The sequence below is a fragment of the Ciconia boyciana genome, chromosome 31, assembly GCF_034638445.1.
Source record: "Ciconia boyciana chromosome 31, ASM3463844v1, whole genome shotgun sequence".
NCBI classification, from domain to species: domain Eukaryota; kingdom Metazoa; phylum Chordata; class Aves; order Ciconiiformes; family Ciconiidae; genus Ciconia; species Ciconia boyciana.
This window is the reverse complement of record NC_132964.1, coordinates 639936-660056: the sequence shown is the minus strand read 5'-3', so window position 1 is coordinate 660056 and position 20121 is coordinate 639936. Positions and strand designations below refer to the sequence as shown.

The window sequence follows — 20121 nt, the reverse complement described above, 5'->3', positions numbered from 1 at the left end:
GGCCGAGGCCTAGACTAGGCCCGGAGAAAGGAATGGGGTGGAGGGGGCGAGGGGGTTATAATTTATAGGAGAGATTTATTTGAAGAAATATTACAACATATAAAAACTACATAAAGTATCAATTCCCACTTGTACAAAGCGGCCGATTATTTTCAATAGAACGCGGCATAAAAACGGGGAGCGGGGCCCCAGGGCAGGGCCGGGACCGGGGGGGTCCCACAGGGCTCTGCCGGGGGCCGGGGGGGGTCCCGGGGCAGTAGTGGAGTTCGACCATCACAGACAGCGGCAGAGGGCAGCCGGGAGACAGACACGAGCAGGGCTGGGGCAGGGAGGACGGGCCACGGCGTGTCGCCATGGGCCAGGAATTTAAAAAAAAAAAAAAAAATCAACTCAAACAAACAAACAAACAAAAAAAAAAAGGGGGTTAAAATAAATCAGTGCATGTTTGGGAGTCCTGGTGCCAGAGGAGAGGCCGCGCGTCAGTCGGCGCTTTCCGTGGTCTCCATCTTCTCCGGGGCGCTGGTCTCTGGGGGGAGAGGAGGGGGTGACACCACCGTACCCCAACCCAGGAGGGGAAGGACGGGCCCCGCAGCCCCCAGCCCTAAATCGGGACCGCCCCGATGGCGGGCTGAGGCTGGGGACCGTGTTTCCCACCCCCCTGCCCTGCAGCACAGAGAAGGGACGACGGCAGCAGCTCCCGGCGCAGCACCTACCCGCCATGTCTTCTCTCAGCTTCGCCAACACACACGACTTGATCTCCAGCCCGATGGCTTTGGCTAGAGGAGGAGGCACTGCATTACCGACCTGCGACAGAGGGAGGGTTACGCTGGGCACCGGCTCCGCCACACCGATAGCAAGGGGATGCCGCCAAGGAGGGGTTTGTTGCCGGCAAGCGGCCACCGCTTACCTGTCTGTGCTTGTCGAGGATGTTCCCGAAGAGGCGATAGGTATCGGGGAAGCCCTGGGAGCGGGCGCACTCCCTCACGCTCACCACCCGGTGCTGCTCCGGGTGCAGCACCCGACCCTACGGCAGCAAATAAAACCAACGGTCGGGACCGCGGCGGCCATTCGGTGCGGCTACGGGCGACGCCTGCCCTTCCTGGCGGAGGGGATGGATCTGGTGGCACCCACCTGCTTGCCCATGGGCTCAGGGTTGGTGACGGTGGTGCTGAAGAAGCCGTCCCACTCCAGGCGCCCATACAGCCCGGCCCAGTGGTTGTGCCGGTTGCCAGTATGGGGCAGGCACCAAGGGATGAGGGTGTTGAATTGCCGGTCCGCGGGGTCGCAGGGCTTGCCTGGGGAGATGGGGAGGGTAAGGCATGGCGGGGGGGGGGGGCGGCGGATGGGCAGCCATGGTCGTTTCTGGGGAGCCAGCACCTACCTTCGGCACAAGAGCAGACCCCCCGCAGCGCCCCGGAGCTGCTGCGACCGTTCTTCTTCTCGTGGTGCGTGTACCGCAGCTTGCGCGTGGTCGTGCCGTCTGACAGCCGCACCTCGATGTTAGGCAGGTCGCGCCAATCGGAACCGGGGGCCAAGGGGATGTGTCTCATCCGGGCTGCGACCAGGGCGCTCATGTCCTGCCAACAACAAACCTGCCATCACTGCAGGGGACACAGAGGGACGCCAGCCACCCCAAGAGCCCCGGTCCTCTCTCCGAAGAAGGCTGGGGGAGAGGGCTAAGTCCCAGCAGCTCCGCCAGCCTCATCTTTGGGAAAATTAATGAGGGAGGGCTTGGGGACGGTCCCTCTCACCCCACCTCACATCCAACCTGCCCTTGACCCCCATCTCAGTTTGAGTCTGGGGGGTCCGAGCGCAGCCCGGCCCCCCGTTGAGACCCCAGCATCCGCACCTTGCAGATATGGTCCCTGAGGATGGGCTGATACTGGGAGCCCCGTATCTGCCGCTGGAACCAGGACTGGGGCTCCCCGTTGTAGGAGATCTCCAAGGCAGAGGCACCATTCCTGATCTCCGGCAGGTCGGACATGGTGTCCCGCACGGTGATGGTGCGGAAGGGGCCGGAATACGTCCTGAGAGGAAGGAGGGAGCCGTGAGCGGCCGAAACCTCGCCCTCATCAGCCCCGGCGTGGCTCCGAAGGCTCACCGGGTGATATTGCTAACGAACTTCTTGTCGTCCACCACGACGCTCAGCTGACAGGCACGGGGTGCGAACACGTGCAAAGGCTCGGGGAACATGGGCAGCTTCTCGCCGGGAGCTGCGGCGAGGACGATGGCTCTCCGCCGCGTCTGGGCCACGCCGTACTGGCCGGCCTGGGAAGGAAGGGACAATTCCTGAAGGCGCTGGGAGCTTCCCCGTCCAGCCTGTGCCCTCGAAGAGCTGGGAACGTCCCCAAAGCCACCCAGGGAAGCCAAGGAGCAACGCAGCCAACTGCTCCTTCGGAGGGGACGGTTTATGGCAGAGCCGGGTGAGAGCAGAAGGGGGTTTCACCCCAGTTAATTGTCTCGGGGTCACCCAACACCCTACCTGTAGGACCCCGAAGGTGCACTGGTAACCCATGCGGACAAGGCAGCGCAGGGTGAGCTTCAGCACCATGGAACGCTTGAAGGACACAAAGTTCCTGACGTTCTCCAGAAGGAAGAACCGCGGTCTGTAGTAGTCGCAGTAGCTGTGAGGAGGGAGAGGGACACGTGAGCAAGGACAGAACAACATTTGAGGTGAGGGTCCGCACCCGCACCCCGACACAGCTCCTCGCCACCTCCCCTGCTCACCTGAGGAAGGAGACCACCAGGGAGTTCTTGAACTTGGAGTAGGTGCGGGAGTTGAAGCGGTTCATGCCGCTGAAGCCCTGGCACGGGGGACCACCGCACAGCATCTCCACGTCCCCCTTCTGCGGCAGCTTCTGCCCCAGCGAGTTGGTCTTCTCGCCGGACATGACCAGCTTCAGCAGGACGTTGCAGTCCTCCGTGAAGACGGTAGTGCCGGGATTGTTCAGTCGGAAAGCCTGGGCGGCCGGTTCCCACATCTCGATGGCCCAGAGCGTCTCCGACACGCCTGGGGAGACAAAGCGGAGGATCTTGAGCCTGTGCGGAGGAGCAGAGCGCTGGCTCGCACTCCCCGATCTGGTATGTGCCGAAGACAACCACCAGCTCGGAGGAACCGAGCGGCCAGCACCGATGCCCATCTCCCCACGGGCTCTGCTCATCACCCCACCGCTGTCCCCGCTCTGCCGCTCACCTGCCTGGTGGAAGCCCTCGGACAGCCCTCCGCAGCCAGAGAAGACATCCAGGGTCCGCAGCTTGGGGAGCTTCAGCTCAGCCGGCTCCTGCTCGCTTGGCTCGCAGCTCACTGACGACTTCCCTTTGCCTTTGCCTGCGAACAGAGCCCCGCTTGCATCAAAAGGCAAAGTCATTTCCTCCTCTTAGTGCTTACAAGGCAGATTCTTCTCCCCCTCCTCCGCAGCAGTTAAAACATCAGCTTCAAGCACCTTTCTGCCCCTTAATTGTTTCATCGCCGCTGCCAGAATACGCCCTTGCATTTGGAAGGGAAGCCTCTCGTCTTTCCCCTGTGCGATCCCTTTCCATCCAACAGCCCGTGGGCGCAAGCAGAGAGTTTCTGAGGGTCAGACGGGCACAGCGATAACTCACAGGGCAGCTCCCTGTGCTGGGAGCAGGGTACAAAGCCCTACGCTACGGAGCGGCAGCCAGCCCCTGGCAGAGGGTTGCGAAGTGAAAAAGCTTTGAGATTTCTCAGGGACCAGGTGCTCTCGCTGCGAGGTTGATTTTGAAAAGATTAGGTGCCTTAAAAAACAGAGCTGCAGACCACATCGCTGCATCCTGCCAGAGCACTGGAGCAAGGAGGAAGAGCACAGAAACATCTGGTCGGCGGCACGTCTTACCTCTGCTCGGCAGCATGTAACGGCAGACGCGAACCGGTTCACCCACCCGAGACCTCTCTCCCCAAGCAGACTTACCTTTCCCTTTCCCTTTCCCCTTCCCTTTATTGCCAGAGCTCCGAGCGTGGTTGGGAGGATCTTCAAAGCTCTTGGTTTTTGCGTTGTAAGCCTGGGGAAGAGAAAGGATTCAGGACACTTGAACGCAAAGAGCTTTTCTAGCTCAGGAACAGCCGAGGCATTGCCAACACCCCATGGGAGCTGCAAAACCAAAGAGCAGGACACAGGCACAGCGCTGGGGCCCACAGAAGGTCCGTCACCTCATTCTCCATTGCCTCAGGGAGCTGGGGTGGCCACCTGAGGGTCCAAATTTGTCCCCTCAGCTCCACAGGGAGCAACTGCTCCAGCCAGCTCCTGGTGACGCTCAGATGAAAGCTTCCTTTGCATCTGAGACTTAGTCCCCAGGAGGTTGCAACGAGCTACAAATCCTCGCTCTGCACAACGGCTCCTGTGTGCAAAACACACCCGGAGAGGCAGGACAGCCTGCGTCAACAGGCAGAGGTCGATACGCCCGCTCTGCTCACAGTCCCCGAGGGCTCGGCACGCCTGGGGACACAGCCAGACCCCTCAAACCCCGGCTTCCTCACCTCCAAGAAGTAGAAGCGGTCGAGCCCACCAGCGGAGTAGTCCTGGATGCTCTCCGTCAGATCCTCCCCGTACACCACCGTGCAACGGCCCTGCACGGCGCGGAAGTCAACCGTCGTCTCCTCGTCGCTCCAATACAGGAGGTTGATGTCTGCGTGGTAGCTGGCTTTCATGGACTTGTGCGTGTTCTCGGGCCTGCAGGGATAAAGCACCTGGATCAGGGAAATATTTTTGGCAACATCCTCACCCCGGTCCAGCCTCCGGCGCTCACACCGCTCTGTCTACCCAGAGAAAGGAGGGTTTATTTCCTCCGGCTGCGCATGCTTGCTGGCATGGCCTGGGCACAGCACCAAAGGGGTGATTTGTTTCCAAAGGGAGTTTTTTGGGGGGTCTCTTAGGAGAGAGGGGGAATTGGCACCGGAGCCAGTAAATGAATTTAAAGGCAAAGAGATCTGAAGCGAGGAGAGCTCTTAGGCTCGAAACACGCAGAGTCTGAGCGTCAGCACGTTCCTCTCCCACTGCCAAGGCTCTTCGCACACATCCCTCTGTGGCGTGGGGGAGATGACTAAGAGCCTGCAAATGTTTGGGTAAACACCCACGCCCTGGGACGGCACTGGCGGCGCAGCTCGGCACCGGGTCTGAGCCCAGACCGCCGCAGCGGTAAGCCCCTTCGAGCAGTGCCCGCACTGCGCCGACCGACCACGCCACGATGCTCGAGACACCTGGCTCCGGAGCAACCTCGAGCTGATGGTGCAGAGCTTTTCCCAGCACCCGAGATCTCGGGGGGGGGGGCTCTGCACCCCCATAACGCAGACCCCAGCAGCACCGCTCACCTGTAAAACTTGCAGATGCGCAGCTTGATGTCGGCCTCGTTGGGTTTGCCGTTGCTGCGGATGTTGCAGAAGATCTCTTTGATGCGGCCAACGCGGTAAGGGTCGGGGGCATCCAGGTTGCTGCCCTTGATGTACTCCGAGTACTTGCGGTAGTGCTCCGGGTGCAGCTCCTCATCCACTGCCTCTTTTTTGGGGCGCTTGGCCGGGCTGGCAGGTTTCACGCTGGGGAGAAGGGGAGAGAAGGAGGTTGAGGTATCCCTTTCCCCCCAAAAAAAACCCGCTAGCAGCACAGACCATCCTCCTCCCACATCGCTGCCTAGCCTGCCTGCTTCCTCCTCTTCTGCTCTCCTTGGTGCAGGGTGGGCACCAAGCCTCCTGCTCCGCAGCAAAGGCATTTTACAGCCAGACCAGCACATAACCATGCAGCCAGAGGGGTGCACAGCTGCAAACCGAGGTGCCTACACCTTGCTGCCCCAGCCCTCTTCCCAAAGAGTTTTGCCATTTCTCCTCCTGTAATTACAGGCAGCAGGCAGGGTCTTGTTTCACCTTTCATCTACCCAGGCTCGCTCTTCTGAAGAAAAAGCGATGCACAAAAGGATTCCGATTCATCTGCCAAAACACGGTAGCTCAGCGACCAGGATTGTCTGATCAGAGAGAAGTCACTCCGTTTAATGACAGGAGGTGAAACTGGGGTTAGAGGCACCTTTATTTTTAAGCTAAGCTTTTGGAAATTAGGGTGATAGGTGCTTTGTTTACAGGTGGGATTCACTACCCAGAGACTACGTCCTCTGCTACCAAAAGCTTGACCGAAGAGCATCCTGAGAAGTGCTTACAGCCCCCTGCAAGCACCAACCTGAAGGAAAAGGCTTCCGGCAGGAGGTAGACGCCATCTCCCACCCTGTACTGCACTCCGTTCTTGGTGGCCATGGCGTAGAACATCTTCCCATCCCCTTCTTCCAGGGGCTCAGCCACTTTGGGTATCTCCTTGTGCCTTACCTCGTCCAGGCGCGTGCAGCTCATGCAAAACCTGTGGGAAAGGAAGACAGCAGAGCGCGGTGATGGGGACCCTGCTGAGGCCAGCTGCGGTGCTGCCGGGAGCCGAGAGGCTCCTGCTGCCCATTTCAGGCAGAGCAGATCCCAAGAGCCTCTGCCCTGCGCACGCTCACTTGTATTTGTTGTCTTCCGTGGGCTGAGTTTTCGGTGGGGACTCGAATCGAGCGTACTCCTGGTCGTACCACATCTGATAAAAGTAAGTTCTCCCGTCGTCTTCCACCATCTTGATCTCCATGTCCAGCCCGCCCTGCTAGGAGAGAGGTGTTCACAGGGATCGGTGCTGCTGCCCGTGCTGTGCCTGGCCCAGGCCAGCTGGGGTTTGCAGGGCTGTCACCCACCTCCATGGACCAGTTCTCCGAGGGTGCCTTGTAGATCACTTTGACTTTGCCATGGATGTAGGAGAGCTGCATGTCCTCGCACTCATCCACCAAGAAGAGCTCCAGGGGGTCAGAGGTGGCCCCCAGGACGGTGTCCGAGCCGGGGCAGAACCAGTGCGCGTGGAACATCTGGCCACTGCTGTCCTCCCACATGGCTGTCACCCTGAGGGGGAAGGAGCCAGGGTTATGGGGCACCAGGAAAGGGCTGAGCTGCTCTGAGCCTTGCCAGAGCTGGAGAGTCCCCAGACAGCAGCATGGCCAAGCAATTAGGGTTCTCTAATTGGGAACATCAGCTGTCCCCACAAACATCCACCCCAGCAGGAGCAGAGACTCGTCCCCTTCAGCACCACAGCACCGACCTGGCGAGGTAGAGGGGCTTGGTGGGATCGTCGGGGCTGACGGAGACGCAGTCTCCCACCTCCAGGGTCTCCGAATCAATGCAGACCCTCTGGTAGTAGTCCTTCTTCCCATCGCTCTGCAGAAGCGGGAGGACAGTAGAGAGCACCGTTAAACTCTTCGCTGGGTAAAGAACTGGCTGGATGGCCGGGCCCAAAGAGCGGTGGGGAATGGAGTTCACTCCAGTTGGCGGCCGGTCACAAGCGGTGTCCCCAGGGCTCTGTGCTGGGGCCACTCCTGTTTAATGTCTTTATCAATGATCTGGGTGAAGGGATCGAGTGCACCCTCAGTCAGTTTGCAGATGACACCAAGTTGGGCGGGAGTGTTGATCTGCTGGAGGGGAGGAAGGCTCTGCAGAGGGACCTGGACAGGCTGGGTCGATGGGCTGGGGCCGTTTGTATGGGGTTCAACAAGGCTCAGTGCTGGGTCCTGCACTTGGGCCACAGCAACCCCATGCAACGCTACAGGCCTGGGGAAGAGCGGCTGAAAGCTGCCCGGCGGAAAAGGACCTGGGCGTGTTGGTCGACAGCCGGCTGAATATGAGCCTGCAGTGTGCCCAGGTGGCCAAGAAGGCCAATGGCATCCTGGCTTGTATCAAAAATAGTGTGGCCAGCAGGACTAGGGCAGTGACCGTGCCCCTGTACTGGGCACTGGTGAGGCCGCACCTCGAATGCTGTGTTCAGTGTTGGGCCCCTCGCTCCAAGAGAGACATTGAGGGGCTGGAGCGTGTCCAGAGAAGGGCAACGGAGCTGGGGAAGGGTCTGGAGCACAAGGCTGATGGGGAGCGGCTGAGGGACCTGGGGTTGTTGAGCCTGGAGAAAAGGAGGCTGAGGGGAGACCTCATCGCTCTCAACGACAACCTCAAAGGAGGGTGTAGAGAGGTGGGGTCGGTCTCTTCTCCCAAGTGACAAGCGATAGGACGAGAGGAAATGGCCTCAAGTTGCGCCAGGGGAGGTTTAGACTGGATATTAGGAAATTTTACTTCACTGAAAGGGTTGTCCAGCATTGGAACAGGCTGCCCAGGGCAGTGGTGGAGTCGCCATCCCTGGAAGTATTTAAAAGCCGTTTGGATGAGGTGCTTAGGGACATGGTGCAGTGGTGGGCTTGGCAGCATTAGGTTTACGGTTGGACTCGATGATCTTAAAGGTCTTTTCCAACCGATACGATTCTGTGATTCTGTGAAATCCCCACGCCGGCAGCCCCCTTCGCAGGCCAAGCACCCACCTGGCAGCAGGGTCTTGCCAAGCCTCACCTTGATGGGCTCCCCCACCCAGGAGATACGGCTCTTGTTCTGCTTCTTCTTCCTGCCCTGCAGCATCTTCTTGGGCGATGGCATCTCGGGGATGTTGTCATCCACCTCCTCGTCCTCATCAGCTTCCCGGACGGCCAGGTTGGGACACCTGGGGACACAGGGACCGTCACTGCAGGAGCACACAGTGTGGAGACCATGTTCTCTCTCTCCAGAGGTGGAGAGGACTTTGGCAGGAGACATCGCTGCCAGGGGGAACACACCTCCTCTGCAAACAAGCCTGCTTACTCCGTCCGCTGCCCCCAAACTTCACCATGTTCTGGCAAGCCTTGCACTTCCCGCACTCGGGCTGCTGGCAGACCTGGAGCAGGGAGAGGGGACAGGCTGAGCACAGGCAGATGCAGCGGAGATGTCCCAGACAGGAGGGACGGGGACCGAGGGGAGCTCGGTGGCCTCGGGAAATCGCTCCCCTGCCCCAAAGGAGCGACCCCAGAAGAGGCCATTCAGGCAGGATGGAGGGGACGAGGGGAGGATCAGGTCGCTTCAGCTCCGCGCCAGCCCGCCATTACCTCGCAAACACCGCAGCGCCGGCGCTTCATGGCGTTCTCCTTGTCATCTTCTTTCTCGTCTTTCTCGATCTGCTCCGAGAAGAAGGTGTCGAAGATGAGGTATACCAACTTGGTGGTGGTGGCTTTGGTGGGACCCTTGTCCTTGTCTATTTTGGTGGGGTGCCGGATGGCCTGCCGCCTGACAGCTCGCCTGCGACCAAGGTGAGAGCGGTGAGAGGGGACTCTGTGCCTTGTATCGCTGACAGCTACAGCCACAACAAACAGCTTGGCACCCAAGGAGCGTCCCCAGGGAACAGAGCTCTCCCCAGGGCACCCAACAGCCAAGGACCACGGCAGGATCCCCCAACAGGCACCCAGGTACATCCATGGCTGGCAGGGGGTCCCGAAGGAATACTACAGCAGGACAAAGAGCAAAGCCAGGCTCTGGGGACCCAACCCAGTGCTTTTCCTCCCTCGGGGCAGCACTCGGCAGAGGGTTTTCCCAGTTTTGGGAGGATTTCTACTCCAATCTCCCAATGCCGCTCATGCCACTGACCCTAAATCCTCAGGTCATCCCAGCTGGCAACAAGCAAAAGGGTTTTCCTGGAAGGATCCCTTGTGCAAAGCTGATGGGGAACCAACCTGCCGGGCTTCTCCTGGGATGCTGCAAAGCCAAGTGCCCCCCAAAGAGCGTTTACGCGGGGACACGGGGCTCACCTCTTCCCCAGGGTGACTCCAGCCAGCTTGATCAAGTCCCTCATGCAGGGCGTGATGAGGACGGGGGGTTCATCGCTGTCCCCAGCTTCGTCGTAGCTTTCCACCTGCTCCACCACGAACTGGGCATGCCGCAGGAGCGAGTCCTCTGTGAAGCGGTTGAAGTTCAGCCCCGCGGGAGGTACGGTGGTCTGCGAGGAGGGGGGGTTGGTTAGGGAAAGGGTGGCAGAGCAACACTCGCCCCCGGATACTGCCGCCATCGGATTTTCACCTCGATTTTGTTGAGCAGATCCTCGTAGCTGACGTCGCGGTTGTTCTGCAGGAACTCGACGACGATTTTGCTCATGTAGATCTTCTCTTGCATGAGGGCGAAGATGGGAGCGTACTCCTCGCTGGGCTCCATCAGGATATAATCCGCGAAGGCTGCGGTGGAGAGATTGCGGCAGGCGGTTAAATACCAGGGAATTTGGTGGTATTTAAGGATGAGCTATGACTGTGGCGAGCAGGTCCTGGGGAGGGGAAGACCAGGCCGTCCACGCTGCTACAGCACCAGGACCTAAGCGTGCGGGGAAGCTCTACCACGAGCCAGGACCCACGGTCACTCAGCTATCACCACCAAAGCGAGGGGGGAGTGGGGACGTGAGGTGGGGCACGCTATCCACGCGCTAGCCTTTTATTTTTGCTGTTACCTAATTAGAAAGCAAAGACAATCCGGGGGTTTTTGCTGTCACTACAAACTCCATTTGCTGATGCACAGGAGAGTTAAGTCCTCCTCTGATATCACCAGGTTATTGGAAGGGTTCCTTGCAGAAATGGTGAAGGGAAAAAGCTTTTAAACCCCCAAATATCAGCCTTCTTCCCCCAGTTTGGCTAGAGAGTGAAAAAGCCAGCTGGGACACAGAGCCAAGGGCTGGCCGGGACTGGGCATTCCTCCAAGACCTTTCTCAACACAAACTTGTCCAAAAAGTCCGGGGAGTAGAGCAAGAAAGCAACAGAGCCCTGCAACGTGGGCCAAGAGGTCAAGAGCAAAGAGAAAACTCTCTCCCAGCGCGACCCTGACCCATCCCCGCGTTGTGCCGGCAGCTTCCTGCAGAGGAGGGGCCGGAGGATGGATCCTGCCTGGGAAGGGCTGGCAGGGAGACACCCGCCTCCAGCCACCTTGCTCGTCCCAGCTCCGCGCAGGGCGCTGCTGGCAGCTGCGAACTCAGCAGGAGGTTCTATATGCATTTAACATAAGCCTGGGTGTTGCTGAGCTAAATAAACCCAGACCCGAGCTTCGGCACAGTCCTCCACCGCGCCACATGCTCGATGGTGCAAGTTCCCGGCGGCAGCAAAATCCATGAACCCAAATAAAGCTCCTTCGCCATCCGGATGCGCGGCAGAGACTTAAATCCCAAGCCAGGCGCGCTTCCCGAGCCCAACCTTCCCCGTCCTCGCTCACCCACCTGTGGTGAAGCCGATCAAAGCCTTCTCCCCTCCATCGAACCCTGTGATCCACCAGGCATTTATGGGTCCCAGCTTCTTGGCTCTCACCCCACCTGAAAGCGAGAAAACACAAATTTCAGTCCTCGGTGCCCAAAAAAACCCCAAGCAGCTGTGGGTGACAAAGTGCCACCCGGATCCAACTTCATTTTGCGCGTGGCATTCAGCTGAAATTTAAGGTGACAAACCAGCTGTCCCCGCAGCCCTCGAGGCTCCTCCGCGTCCGACTCACCATCCAGACAAGGGTTATCGTCGTAGATGGGCTTCACGGCACCGCTGAAATACAGCTCGATGTTCCTCTCGATCAGGCCGGTGTCAAAGGGGCACAAGTGACCTCGCTTGTCGTAGACACTGGTAAGGGACAGAGGTTGTAGTTTGATGCGTTGTCCTGCAGGGTTTGCAAATCCAGCGGGTTTTTATAGCCTGATTTCCCATATCTCACCTAAAAGAGGTGACCTTGTGCTGCGGCAGGTCCTCGTAGCTCTCAAAGCCATCTTCGTTAGCATCGAAGAGGGACAAGCGCTCATCCGTCAGCATTTCTGGCTCCTCCAGCTGAACGAGGGAGAGACACGGATGTTTAACGAGCGTTCCCGTTAGCGTGACAGCTCTCCCCGGCCCCGGAGAAGGAGCATTAAATCCCTTACGGCATCATCAGGATCCCCTTGGAAGAATTTGAGGTCGGGATCATCGAGGTACTGTCTGCAGTCAATGCACTTGGGAGGGGTGGTCTGCAAGACACGGGAGACGGCGTCAGCTTTTCTCTTCCCCTGTGAGATTCAGCCCACGATCAGGTTCAAAGCTCCTTCCCCAAACGGTCCCGTTCATTAGCGCAACCCTCGTTTTTTAAAAAAAAAAAACACAGCCAGGCAGCAAAACAGTGGCCGCTGCCCTCACTTTGAAAGTGGCCCAAGCTCATACAGGCTGTGCTGCTCCCCACCTTCCTCGAGGGGGTTCATTTTTGGAAGCTGCACGGGCTGGAAATGGCTTTATCTTTCCTTTAGGGAAGTCCAGCCACTCTTTGAAAGCGTTAAAAGCATTAAAAAAGCTCCCAAAAATCCTGAGATGGAGGTAAATGAACTTACTTTAGCAGGTGTTGTAGTTTTAACCTGAGTAATTTCATCTTTTATCTCCGACCTGGGTGTAAGAAAATAGAAATGGATGAAGACGCAGAGCAGCGTTACGTCATCGTCTCCGCGCTAAGGAGGCCAGGGTGGAGGGAAATGGGCACCGACGGGCACGGACCCAGAGCAGGGAACGCTCTCCTTCCTCCTTACCCGTCTTTGGTTTCGATTTTAATCCTTTTCTCATCTTGTTCCTTGAGAGAGAAACGAAGGGGTGTAAGGGGAGGCTGGAGAGCACGATGCTCTCCAGGACAACACGCTCAACGCCAGCGCGACAGCCGGCCGAGACCTCGGCCGCCGGCGATGCCAGCACACACCTTCTCCTCCAGCTCCTCTTCCTCCTTCTCCACGCTCATGACCTCCTGCTTCACTTCCCCGTTCACCTCCTCTGATTTCCGTTTGTTGGACCTGCCGGGTTTTAAACACAATGCATCAATCCGAGGCTCCGATGCCACGAGGGTTTGCGGGGGGACAAGGGGCTCTCCCGGCACCGACAGGAGCGGGGCTCCCCGGGGAAGCACCCGGCAGGTCCCCAAGGCCACTCTTGTTGGGAACCACAAGTTTTGGGATCGAACCCATCAGCCCTGGATGGCGGAGAGAGGAAGAGGAGGGTGAAGGCTCCTGGGGGACGCAGAAAAAGGGGTGCAGGTCCCAGTCCTGCCACCATACTGACCCTTTGGAGAACATGCTCAGGATGGTCGGCTGCCGGCCGGAGCTCCGAGTGACCCGGGAACTGGCGGGAGACTCTGTTAGGAAGAGGGCAAGGGATTGCGTTAACGGCGGGGACCCGCTGCCCTTCCCCTCCCGCAACACCCCATGGGGCTGAGACCACCGCAGGCGACAGCACCCTTCTCCCTGCACCCCATCATCCCCACGGGACTGGGACCACCGCAGGCGACAGCACCCTTCTCCCTGCACCCCATCATCCCCACGGGACTGGGACCACCGCAGGCGACAGCACCCTTCTCCCTGCACCCCATCATCCCCACGGGACTGGGACCACCGCAGGCGACAGCACCCTTCTCCCTGCACCCCATCATCCCCACGGGACTGGGACCACCGCAGGCGACAGCACCCTTCTCCCTGCACCCCGTCATCCCGGAGCAAGGCAAGGAGACCCCAAAACCCCTCCCAGGGGGGATCCCTCCAGGAATCGCCATGCCCCAGTTAGTATTTAATGGTAATAAATTATTTCATCTAAGCGTGTTGGAAAAGAGGATGGAAAACCAAATCGCTCCCAGTGCCACCGTTACTTTTGCTTTCCCCGTTGGATCGGCTCCTCCTGGCCTTGCGCGCCCGCGGCATGGGGACCGACAAAGAGGAGGAAGAAGAGGCGGCTGCTTCCTCCATCTCCATCGCGCTGTCTTCTTCCCCATCGGGTCCTGCTCGCTCCGAGTCCTCGTCGCTCCCGTAGGCGCCGTTTTTGGAGCACCCGTTGGATGCCTGCAGCAGCGAGGCTGCGTCCCCATTCTCCGCTGAGAGCTCTTGGTGGAGCAGGGCTTTCACCTTGGCCAGGTACCTCTCCTGGGAGGGAAGAGCATCGGTTAAACCGCCCGGCTCCGGTGAGCCGCGCCGCCAAGGAGCCGGCACAACCCAACCCGCCAGCTCGCCAAAAACCAGGGTCTCACCTCCGACAGCTCCTCGCAGCGGAGTTTGGCTTCCAGCTCGCTCAGCTGGTTCTGGACGTCGGCTTGGAGGAAGCCATGGATGAGGCTCAGCTTCTCCTTGACGCACTCCTGCGGGGACGGAGGGGACGGCGTGGGGCGGGCGGCGGTGACGCTCCCCGCGGGGCTCGGCGGAGCGGCATCTCCGTAGGCGGTCGGGCTGAGCCGAACCGCCTTTCGCTCCGAATCTGGGCGCCGCTCACCCAGCTCGCGGGGACCCTCCCGATAGGAGGTGACGGCGGTTTCCATATGACAACGGACAGCGCTGACACCGGGACTACGACCTCACCGGGTCCAGGGAGCTGGGCCAGCAAGGGAGACACGGGGGTCTCACTCGGCTAGCCTGCCGCACCGTCCCCCCGCCCCCCATGCCGGGGTTCTCTGGACCCCCCCCAACCCCCGCCATCTCGCGACGCCGTGGCGGCACAGAAACAAGAGGCTCGGGAGCACCGATGAATTGCAGTCCCCTGCTCGGCACCAGAGTCACGTCCGCGCCGAGCATCCAGGGAGCCGGCTCCGGAGCCCCGCTGACTCCTGCAGCTGCAAGCCGGAGCATCCCGTGTCCGATGGCAGCACCCGATGCGGGACCAGCGGTGACGGCACAGGATGGCAGCGCCCAAATTGGAACCAAGGGCGAGTGGAAACGCGGGTCCTGGCGATCCAGGGACACTCACCTTCTCGCTCAGGCTGTCTTCATCCCTCTCCAAGTCCTGCAGCCTGCAAGAGAAGCGCGTTGGGGGTAAGACCACGCTCCGATGACGAGGTTACGGGGGGACAGCGACGGGCAGGGGCGACCGGGACAGACCCCAAAATCACCTCGACGGCTCCAGAAAGAGCACTCACCGAAGGAGCGGCACGGGCTGCGACCGTAAAGATGGGCCAAACTCCCTTGGAGCGAGAGGGATGCTCGGCTCCCAGGAGGGGAATAAGAGGGGGCCAGTAACGGGATGCCGGTACCCAAGGGACCCCCCGAGGGAGCCGTGGGGGCTCGCTGCCCACCCATGCCCTGCCCCGGCGTGGAGACGGCAAAAAAAAAAAAACCACGGGGAAGAAGCCACGTGTCGTCTTCCCACGGCGCTGGCGGCACAAAGCGGTGATGGAGGGTGGGGGGAAGCGGCCGGCGCTGCCCCTGCGCGGCAGGGACAGCCCCCAGCCCCACGGCGAAGGGATGGTGAGGAGGAAACCCTGTCCCTACCACCGCTGCCGGGGGGCTCGGCACGACCCCAGCGCTCCCCCCGGTTCACCGCGGCTCTCCCGCCAAAACGGGGAGCCCATCTGCTGGACCGGGGCCATGCGGCCGCCCCCCGGGAACACTTCCGTCTACCGGGACACGGGACGGGACCTCTCCAGTGCTGCCGGCACGTCCGGCACCGGCTCCATTCGCTCCCATCTCACCTCCAGCTGCCCGCTTTTTCGGCTTCCTGCCCCCACGCCACCACCGCTTCCTTCGAGCCGGGGCCAGCGGGGAGGGAGAGGGGTCCCCACCGCCACCCCCCAAAAACCGGGAGGGCGATAAATCCTGTCCTGTCATCAGCACCTGGGTTTGAGGACGGCCATGCAGCCGGAGCTCCGGCAGAGACCAACGGCAGACGGGGAAAGGTCGGGGCGCGCCAAGGCTGTGCCGCGCGGCCGCCGCACCGGAAGAGGGATAGCCGAACCGGAGAACGGCTCGGTGGCGGCTGGCGAGTGTGGGCCCCCCCTTCCCGCCGGCCAGGGGATGCCGGGAGGCGAGCGGAAGGGACAATAGCCAGCGGGGAATACGGCGCAGGAAACGCCAACCCCTCCATGTGCCCTCCCCGCTGCCGGCGGCGGGGCGAGAGTCAGGGGGGACGCGGGGACGGTGCCGGATCCCTCCGGAGCGAGGAGGGGGATGGCTCGAAACCCCCCGTCCCAAGGGAAGGCAAGGTCCCCGCTGCACCCTGCTTCTGCCCCGCCCCCCCCCCGCCCCCCCAGGAAAGGATTTCCATGCCCCCCAACCCAGAGAAAGGTGGGGGGCCACCCAAGGTCCCCCCCACGCCGACCGGGTGTACCTTCGCTCCCTGCCCCGAGCGGCAACGTGGGGACAAAGCCGCGCGGGGGCAAGGCCGGGCATCCCCACCGCCACGTGGGGCCCGGCTGCAGGGCGGGAGCACCCTGACGGCCCCCCCCAGGGAGCCCCCCCACACAGCCGGGGGTCAGGGCTGCCCTGTGGGGCAGAGGGGGCTGTGGGGTAGCCCCGGTGCGGTGCATCGCATCGCCGAGCTGCGGTGGGGCTCGGCGGGGTGTGGGGGGCCGTGGAGCGCAGTGCCGGGGGGCGGTGTGAGCATGGGGGGTGTCAGGGCGGTGCTGGGGGTCTACGCGATGCATGGGGGGCAGTGCACTGAACTGGGGGTGCCAGGGCAGTGCTGGGGGGTCAGTGCACTGCGGGGGGGCAAGCAGTGCTGGGGGGTCAGGACACTGCACAGGGGGTCAAGACACTGCACGGGGGGGGGCAAGCAGTGCTGGGGGTCCATGCAGTGCATGGGGGGCAATGCAGTGTTGGGGGTCAGCGCAAGGCATGGGGAAGAGCGGGGTCTGTGCAGTGCAGGGCTGGGGGCTCAGCGCACTGCACGGGGGGGGGGGCAAGCAGTGCTGGGGGTCAGGACACTGCACAGGGGTCAGTGCACTGCACGGGGGGGGGGCAAGCAGTGCTGGGGGTCCATGAGGTGCATGGGGGGTCAGTGCACTGCAGGGGGAGGGCAATGCAGTGCTGGGGGTGAGGACACTGCACAGGGGGGCAAGCAGTGCATGGGGGTGCAGGACACTGCACGGGGGGGCAAGCAGTGCTGGGGGGCCCATGAGGTGCATGGGGGTGCAGGACACTGCACGGGGGGGCAATGCAGTGCTGGGGGTCCATGAGGTGCATGGGGGTGCAGGACACTGCACGGGGGGGGGGGCAAGCAGTGCTGGGGGGTCCATGAGGTGCATGGGGGTGCAGGACACTGCACGGGGGGGCAATGCAGTGCTGGGGGTCCATGAGGTGCATGGGGGTGCAGGACACTGCACGGGGGGGCAATGCAGTGCTGGGGGTCCATGAGGTGCATGGGGTGCAGGACACTGCACGGGGGGCAATGCAGTGCTGGGGGTCCATGAGGTGCATGGGGTGCAGGACACTGCACGGGGGGCAATGCAGTGCTGGGGGTCCATGAGGTGCATGGGGGTGCAGGACACTGCACGGGGGGCAATGCAGTGCTGGGGGTCCATGAGGTGCATGGGGTGCAGGACACTGCACGGGGGGGGCAATGCAGTGCTGGGGGGTCAGCGCAAGGCACGGGGAAGAGCGGGGGGGTCAGCGCAGTGCCGAGGGTCAGCACAACGCGCAGGGGTTGCGGTGCACGACTGGGCATCGACGCAGCGTGCGGGGCGCAGCGCGGTGCACGGGGGTGCACGGCATTGCAAAGGGGGTGCAGCGCAGCGCTGGGCTCCCCACGCTGCGGGGGGTGCAAAATTGGTGGGGGTCACCGCAGTGCAACGCTGGGAGGGGCGTCAGGGCAACGCTGTGCAGTGCTGGGGGAGCGGGCTGTCAGCGCGGCGCCAGGCCCCCACGCTGCAGGGGGGTCAGGACAGTGCAAAATTGGGGGTGCCAGTGCAGTGCTGGGGGGGCCAGGGCAGTGCAATGCAGTGTCGGGGCGGGGGGGGGGTCAGGGCAGTGCAGTGCAGTGTCGGGGGTGTCAGGGCAGGGCAGTCCCGGGGTGGGGGGGTGTGTCAGGGCAGGGCAGTGCTGGGGGAGGGGTGGGGGGTGGGGGTGTCAAGGCAGTGCTGGGGGTGTCAGGGCAGTGCCAGGGGCTGTCAGCGCAGTGCAGTGCTGGGGGGGGGGTGTCAGGGCAGTGCTGGGGGTGTCAGGGCAGTGCAGTGCAGTGCCGGGGGGTCAGTGCAGTGAAATTCCGGGGGGGGGCGGGGGAGTCAGTGCAGTGCAGTGGTGGGGGGGGGGTGTCAGGGCAGTGCCAGGGTGTCCAGGGCAGTGCAGTGCTGGGGGCGGGGGCGTCAGGGCAGGACAGTGCAGTGCTGGGGGGTGTCAGGGCAGGACAGTGCAGTGCTGGGGGGGTGTCAGGGCAATGGAGTGCAGTGTCGGGGGGTGTCAGTGCAGTGCAGTGCTGGGGGGGGCCAGGGCAATGGAGTGCAGTGCAGTGCTGGGGGGGGGCAGGGCAATGGAGTGCAGTGTCGGGGGTTGTCAGTGCAGTGCAGTGCTGGAGGGGGGTCCAGGGCAATGGAGTGCAGTGTCAGGGGGTGTCAGTGCAGTGCAGTGCAGTGCTGGAGGGGAGCATCAGTGCAGTGTAATGCAGTGCTCGGGGGGGGTGTCAGTGCAGTCCTGGAGGTGTCAGGGCAGTGCAGTGCCGGGGGGGGTCAGTGCAGTGTAATGCAGTGCTGGGGGGCAGGGGGTGTCAGGGCAATGGAGTGCAATGGCAGGGGGCTGTCAGTGCAGTCCTGGGGTGTCAGGGCAGTGCAGTGCAGTGCTGGGGGTCAGGGCAGTGTAATGCAGTGCTGGAGGGGTTCAGGGCAATGGGGGCGGGGGGCTGTCAGTGCAGTGCCAGGGTGTCAGGGCAGTGAAGTGTGCCGGGGCGGGGGGGGGGCGCAGTGCAGTGCCGGGGGCTGTCAGTGCAGTGCAGTGCCGGGGGTCAGCGCTGTCCCGGGAGGGGTGTCGGGGAGGGCAGGGCAGTGCACTGCAACGCCGGGTGACTGTCACGACAGCGGCGGGGGGCCAGGGCAGGGCGGCGCGGTGCCGGGGGGTGGGGGGTGTCAGCGCGGTGCCGGCGCTCAGCGCAGCGCAGCCCGGGGCCGGCCACCGCCGGGCCCGGGCGGGGAGCGGGGGGAGAGGCGCTGCCGGGGCCGGGGACCCCCCGCCGGCGCAGCCCGGGGGGCAGCGGGGCCGGGGGCAGCGGGGCGGCCCGGGCCGGCATCGGGGCGGCGGCGGCGGCGGGAGCGGCGGGGCCGGGCGGCGGATTCGCGCGGAAACCAGCGGCAGGGGCGGGGCGGCGCCGGGCGAGACCATGGTGGCGGAGGGCGGGGGGGAAAGGGGAGGGCGGGAGAGACCATTCCGCGTAGTAGGGGCGGGGGACGGACAGACCATTCCGGACGGGAGGGGAGGCCCCTCCCGGGGCGGGGGACCCCTCACCTCCCCGCCCCGGGCCGAGGGGGCTGCGGGCCCGGCCGGGGGCGGTACCTGTCCGCGGGCGGCCGGAGCGGGGCGGCCCGGGGAGACGCGGCCCGGAGGGGCCGGGCCGGGCCGGGCCGGGCGGGAGGGGCGGGAGGGGCGCCTCAGGGGGACCGTACCACTGCGGGGACGGGAGGGGGGAACTGCGGGGGGGGCGCGACCGTACCACTGCGGGGACGGGGGACGTGCCACTGCGGGGCGGGAGGGGAGGGGGACCGTACCACTGAGGGGAGGGGGCGACGGGCCGTATCACTGGAGGATGGGGAAGGGGGTACGGGCCGTACCACTGGGGGACGGGGGGACACACGGGCCATAGCACTGCGGGGACTGGGGGGAGAGGCCGTATCAGAGCGGGCATGGGCTGTACCACTGTGGGGATGGGGGTGTGGGCTGTACCACAGAGGGGGACACGCCGTAGCACAGCGGCGATGGGGAGGACACGGACGGACGACAGGCTGTACCATGGCAGGGATGGGGGGGGGGACACACAAACCGGGGTTGCCCAGCCCGGTGCAGCCCCAGGGCTGCTCTACGCCACCCAGCACCCAGTGACCCCCCAGGGTGGGACCCAGCCACGGGGCAGCAGAGCCCCACGGGGGCCGTACGGGACCCCCCGCACCCGCCAGCCCTCGCACACACATGCGACGCGGTGCAAACCCCCGGCACAGCCCCGTGCCAGGCCCCCACGTCCCCCCACGTCCCCCCGCGCCTCGGCGAGGCGGCGCAGAGACCACGGGGGCTGGATCGGCCCCTCGCCGGGGAGCTCGGCACCCCCTTTTCCTGGCCCCAAAACAGCCGACGGCCCCCCGCCATCTCCCGCCTGGTTGAAATGAATCACGGCAGCCGCGGCCCTTCCCGTTCCCACGGGATTCCCCCATCCATCACCATCCTCGCCAGGAGCTGCCCTCGGCATCCCGAGGGGGACTTCGCCGGCCGGGCTGGGGGGGTTCCCGGTGCCCCGCAGCCCCACGGTGATGGGGAAACAGCGGAGTTTCCCCTCCACGTTACCCACGGAGGCCGA

At 63.0% G+C, this 20121-nt stretch overlaps 1 protein-coding gene across 7 annotated transcripts; it reads right to left on the bottom strand.

Moving 5' to 3' along the window:
- Nucleotides 1–66: 66 nt before the first annotated feature.
- On the bottom strand, nucleotides 67–18924 carry DNMT1 (DNA methyltransferase 1). Of its 7 annotated transcripts, none has more exons than XM_072848476.1 (35): nucleotides 15468–15625; nucleotides 14605–14647; nucleotides 14134–14232; nucleotides 13895–14002; nucleotides 13520–13790; nucleotides 12940–13012; nucleotides 12584–12674; nucleotides 12420–12460; nucleotides 12228–12279; nucleotides 11790–11912; nucleotides 11588–11697; nucleotides 11378–11496; nucleotides 11109–11201; nucleotides 9935–10086; nucleotides 9667–9854; nucleotides 8971–9160; nucleotides 8665–8762; nucleotides 8405–8552; nucleotides 7116–7231; nucleotides 6718–6919; nucleotides 6493–6629; nucleotides 6180–6353; nucleotides 5327–5548; nucleotides 4496–4688; nucleotides 3930–4020; nucleotides 3194–3328; nucleotides 2728–3010; nucleotides 2483–2624; nucleotides 2102–2268; nucleotides 1850–2027; nucleotides 1382–1577; nucleotides 1132–1295; nucleotides 908–1024; nucleotides 714–776; nucleotides 67–526 (listed from the first exon to the last, which is right to left on the bottom strand). In XM_072848476.1, the coding sequence occupies exons 1-34, from the start codon at nucleotides 15485–15487 to the stop codon at nucleotides 729–731; spliced, it is 4584 nt and encodes a 1527-aa protein (XP_072704577.1). In that variant the 5' UTR covers nucleotides 15488–15625; the 3' UTR covers nucleotides 67–526; nucleotides 714–728. The 7 variants fall into 7 exon arrangements, with proteins under 7 accessions (XP_072704577.1, XP_072704574.1, XP_072704575.1 ...); XM_072848473.1 differs by having other exon boundaries at nucleotides 714–804; nucleotides 15468–15624; XM_072848474.1 differs by having other exon boundaries at nucleotides 714–804; nucleotides 6493–6626; nucleotides 15468–15624.
- Nucleotides 18925–20121: the final 1197 nt, after the last annotated feature.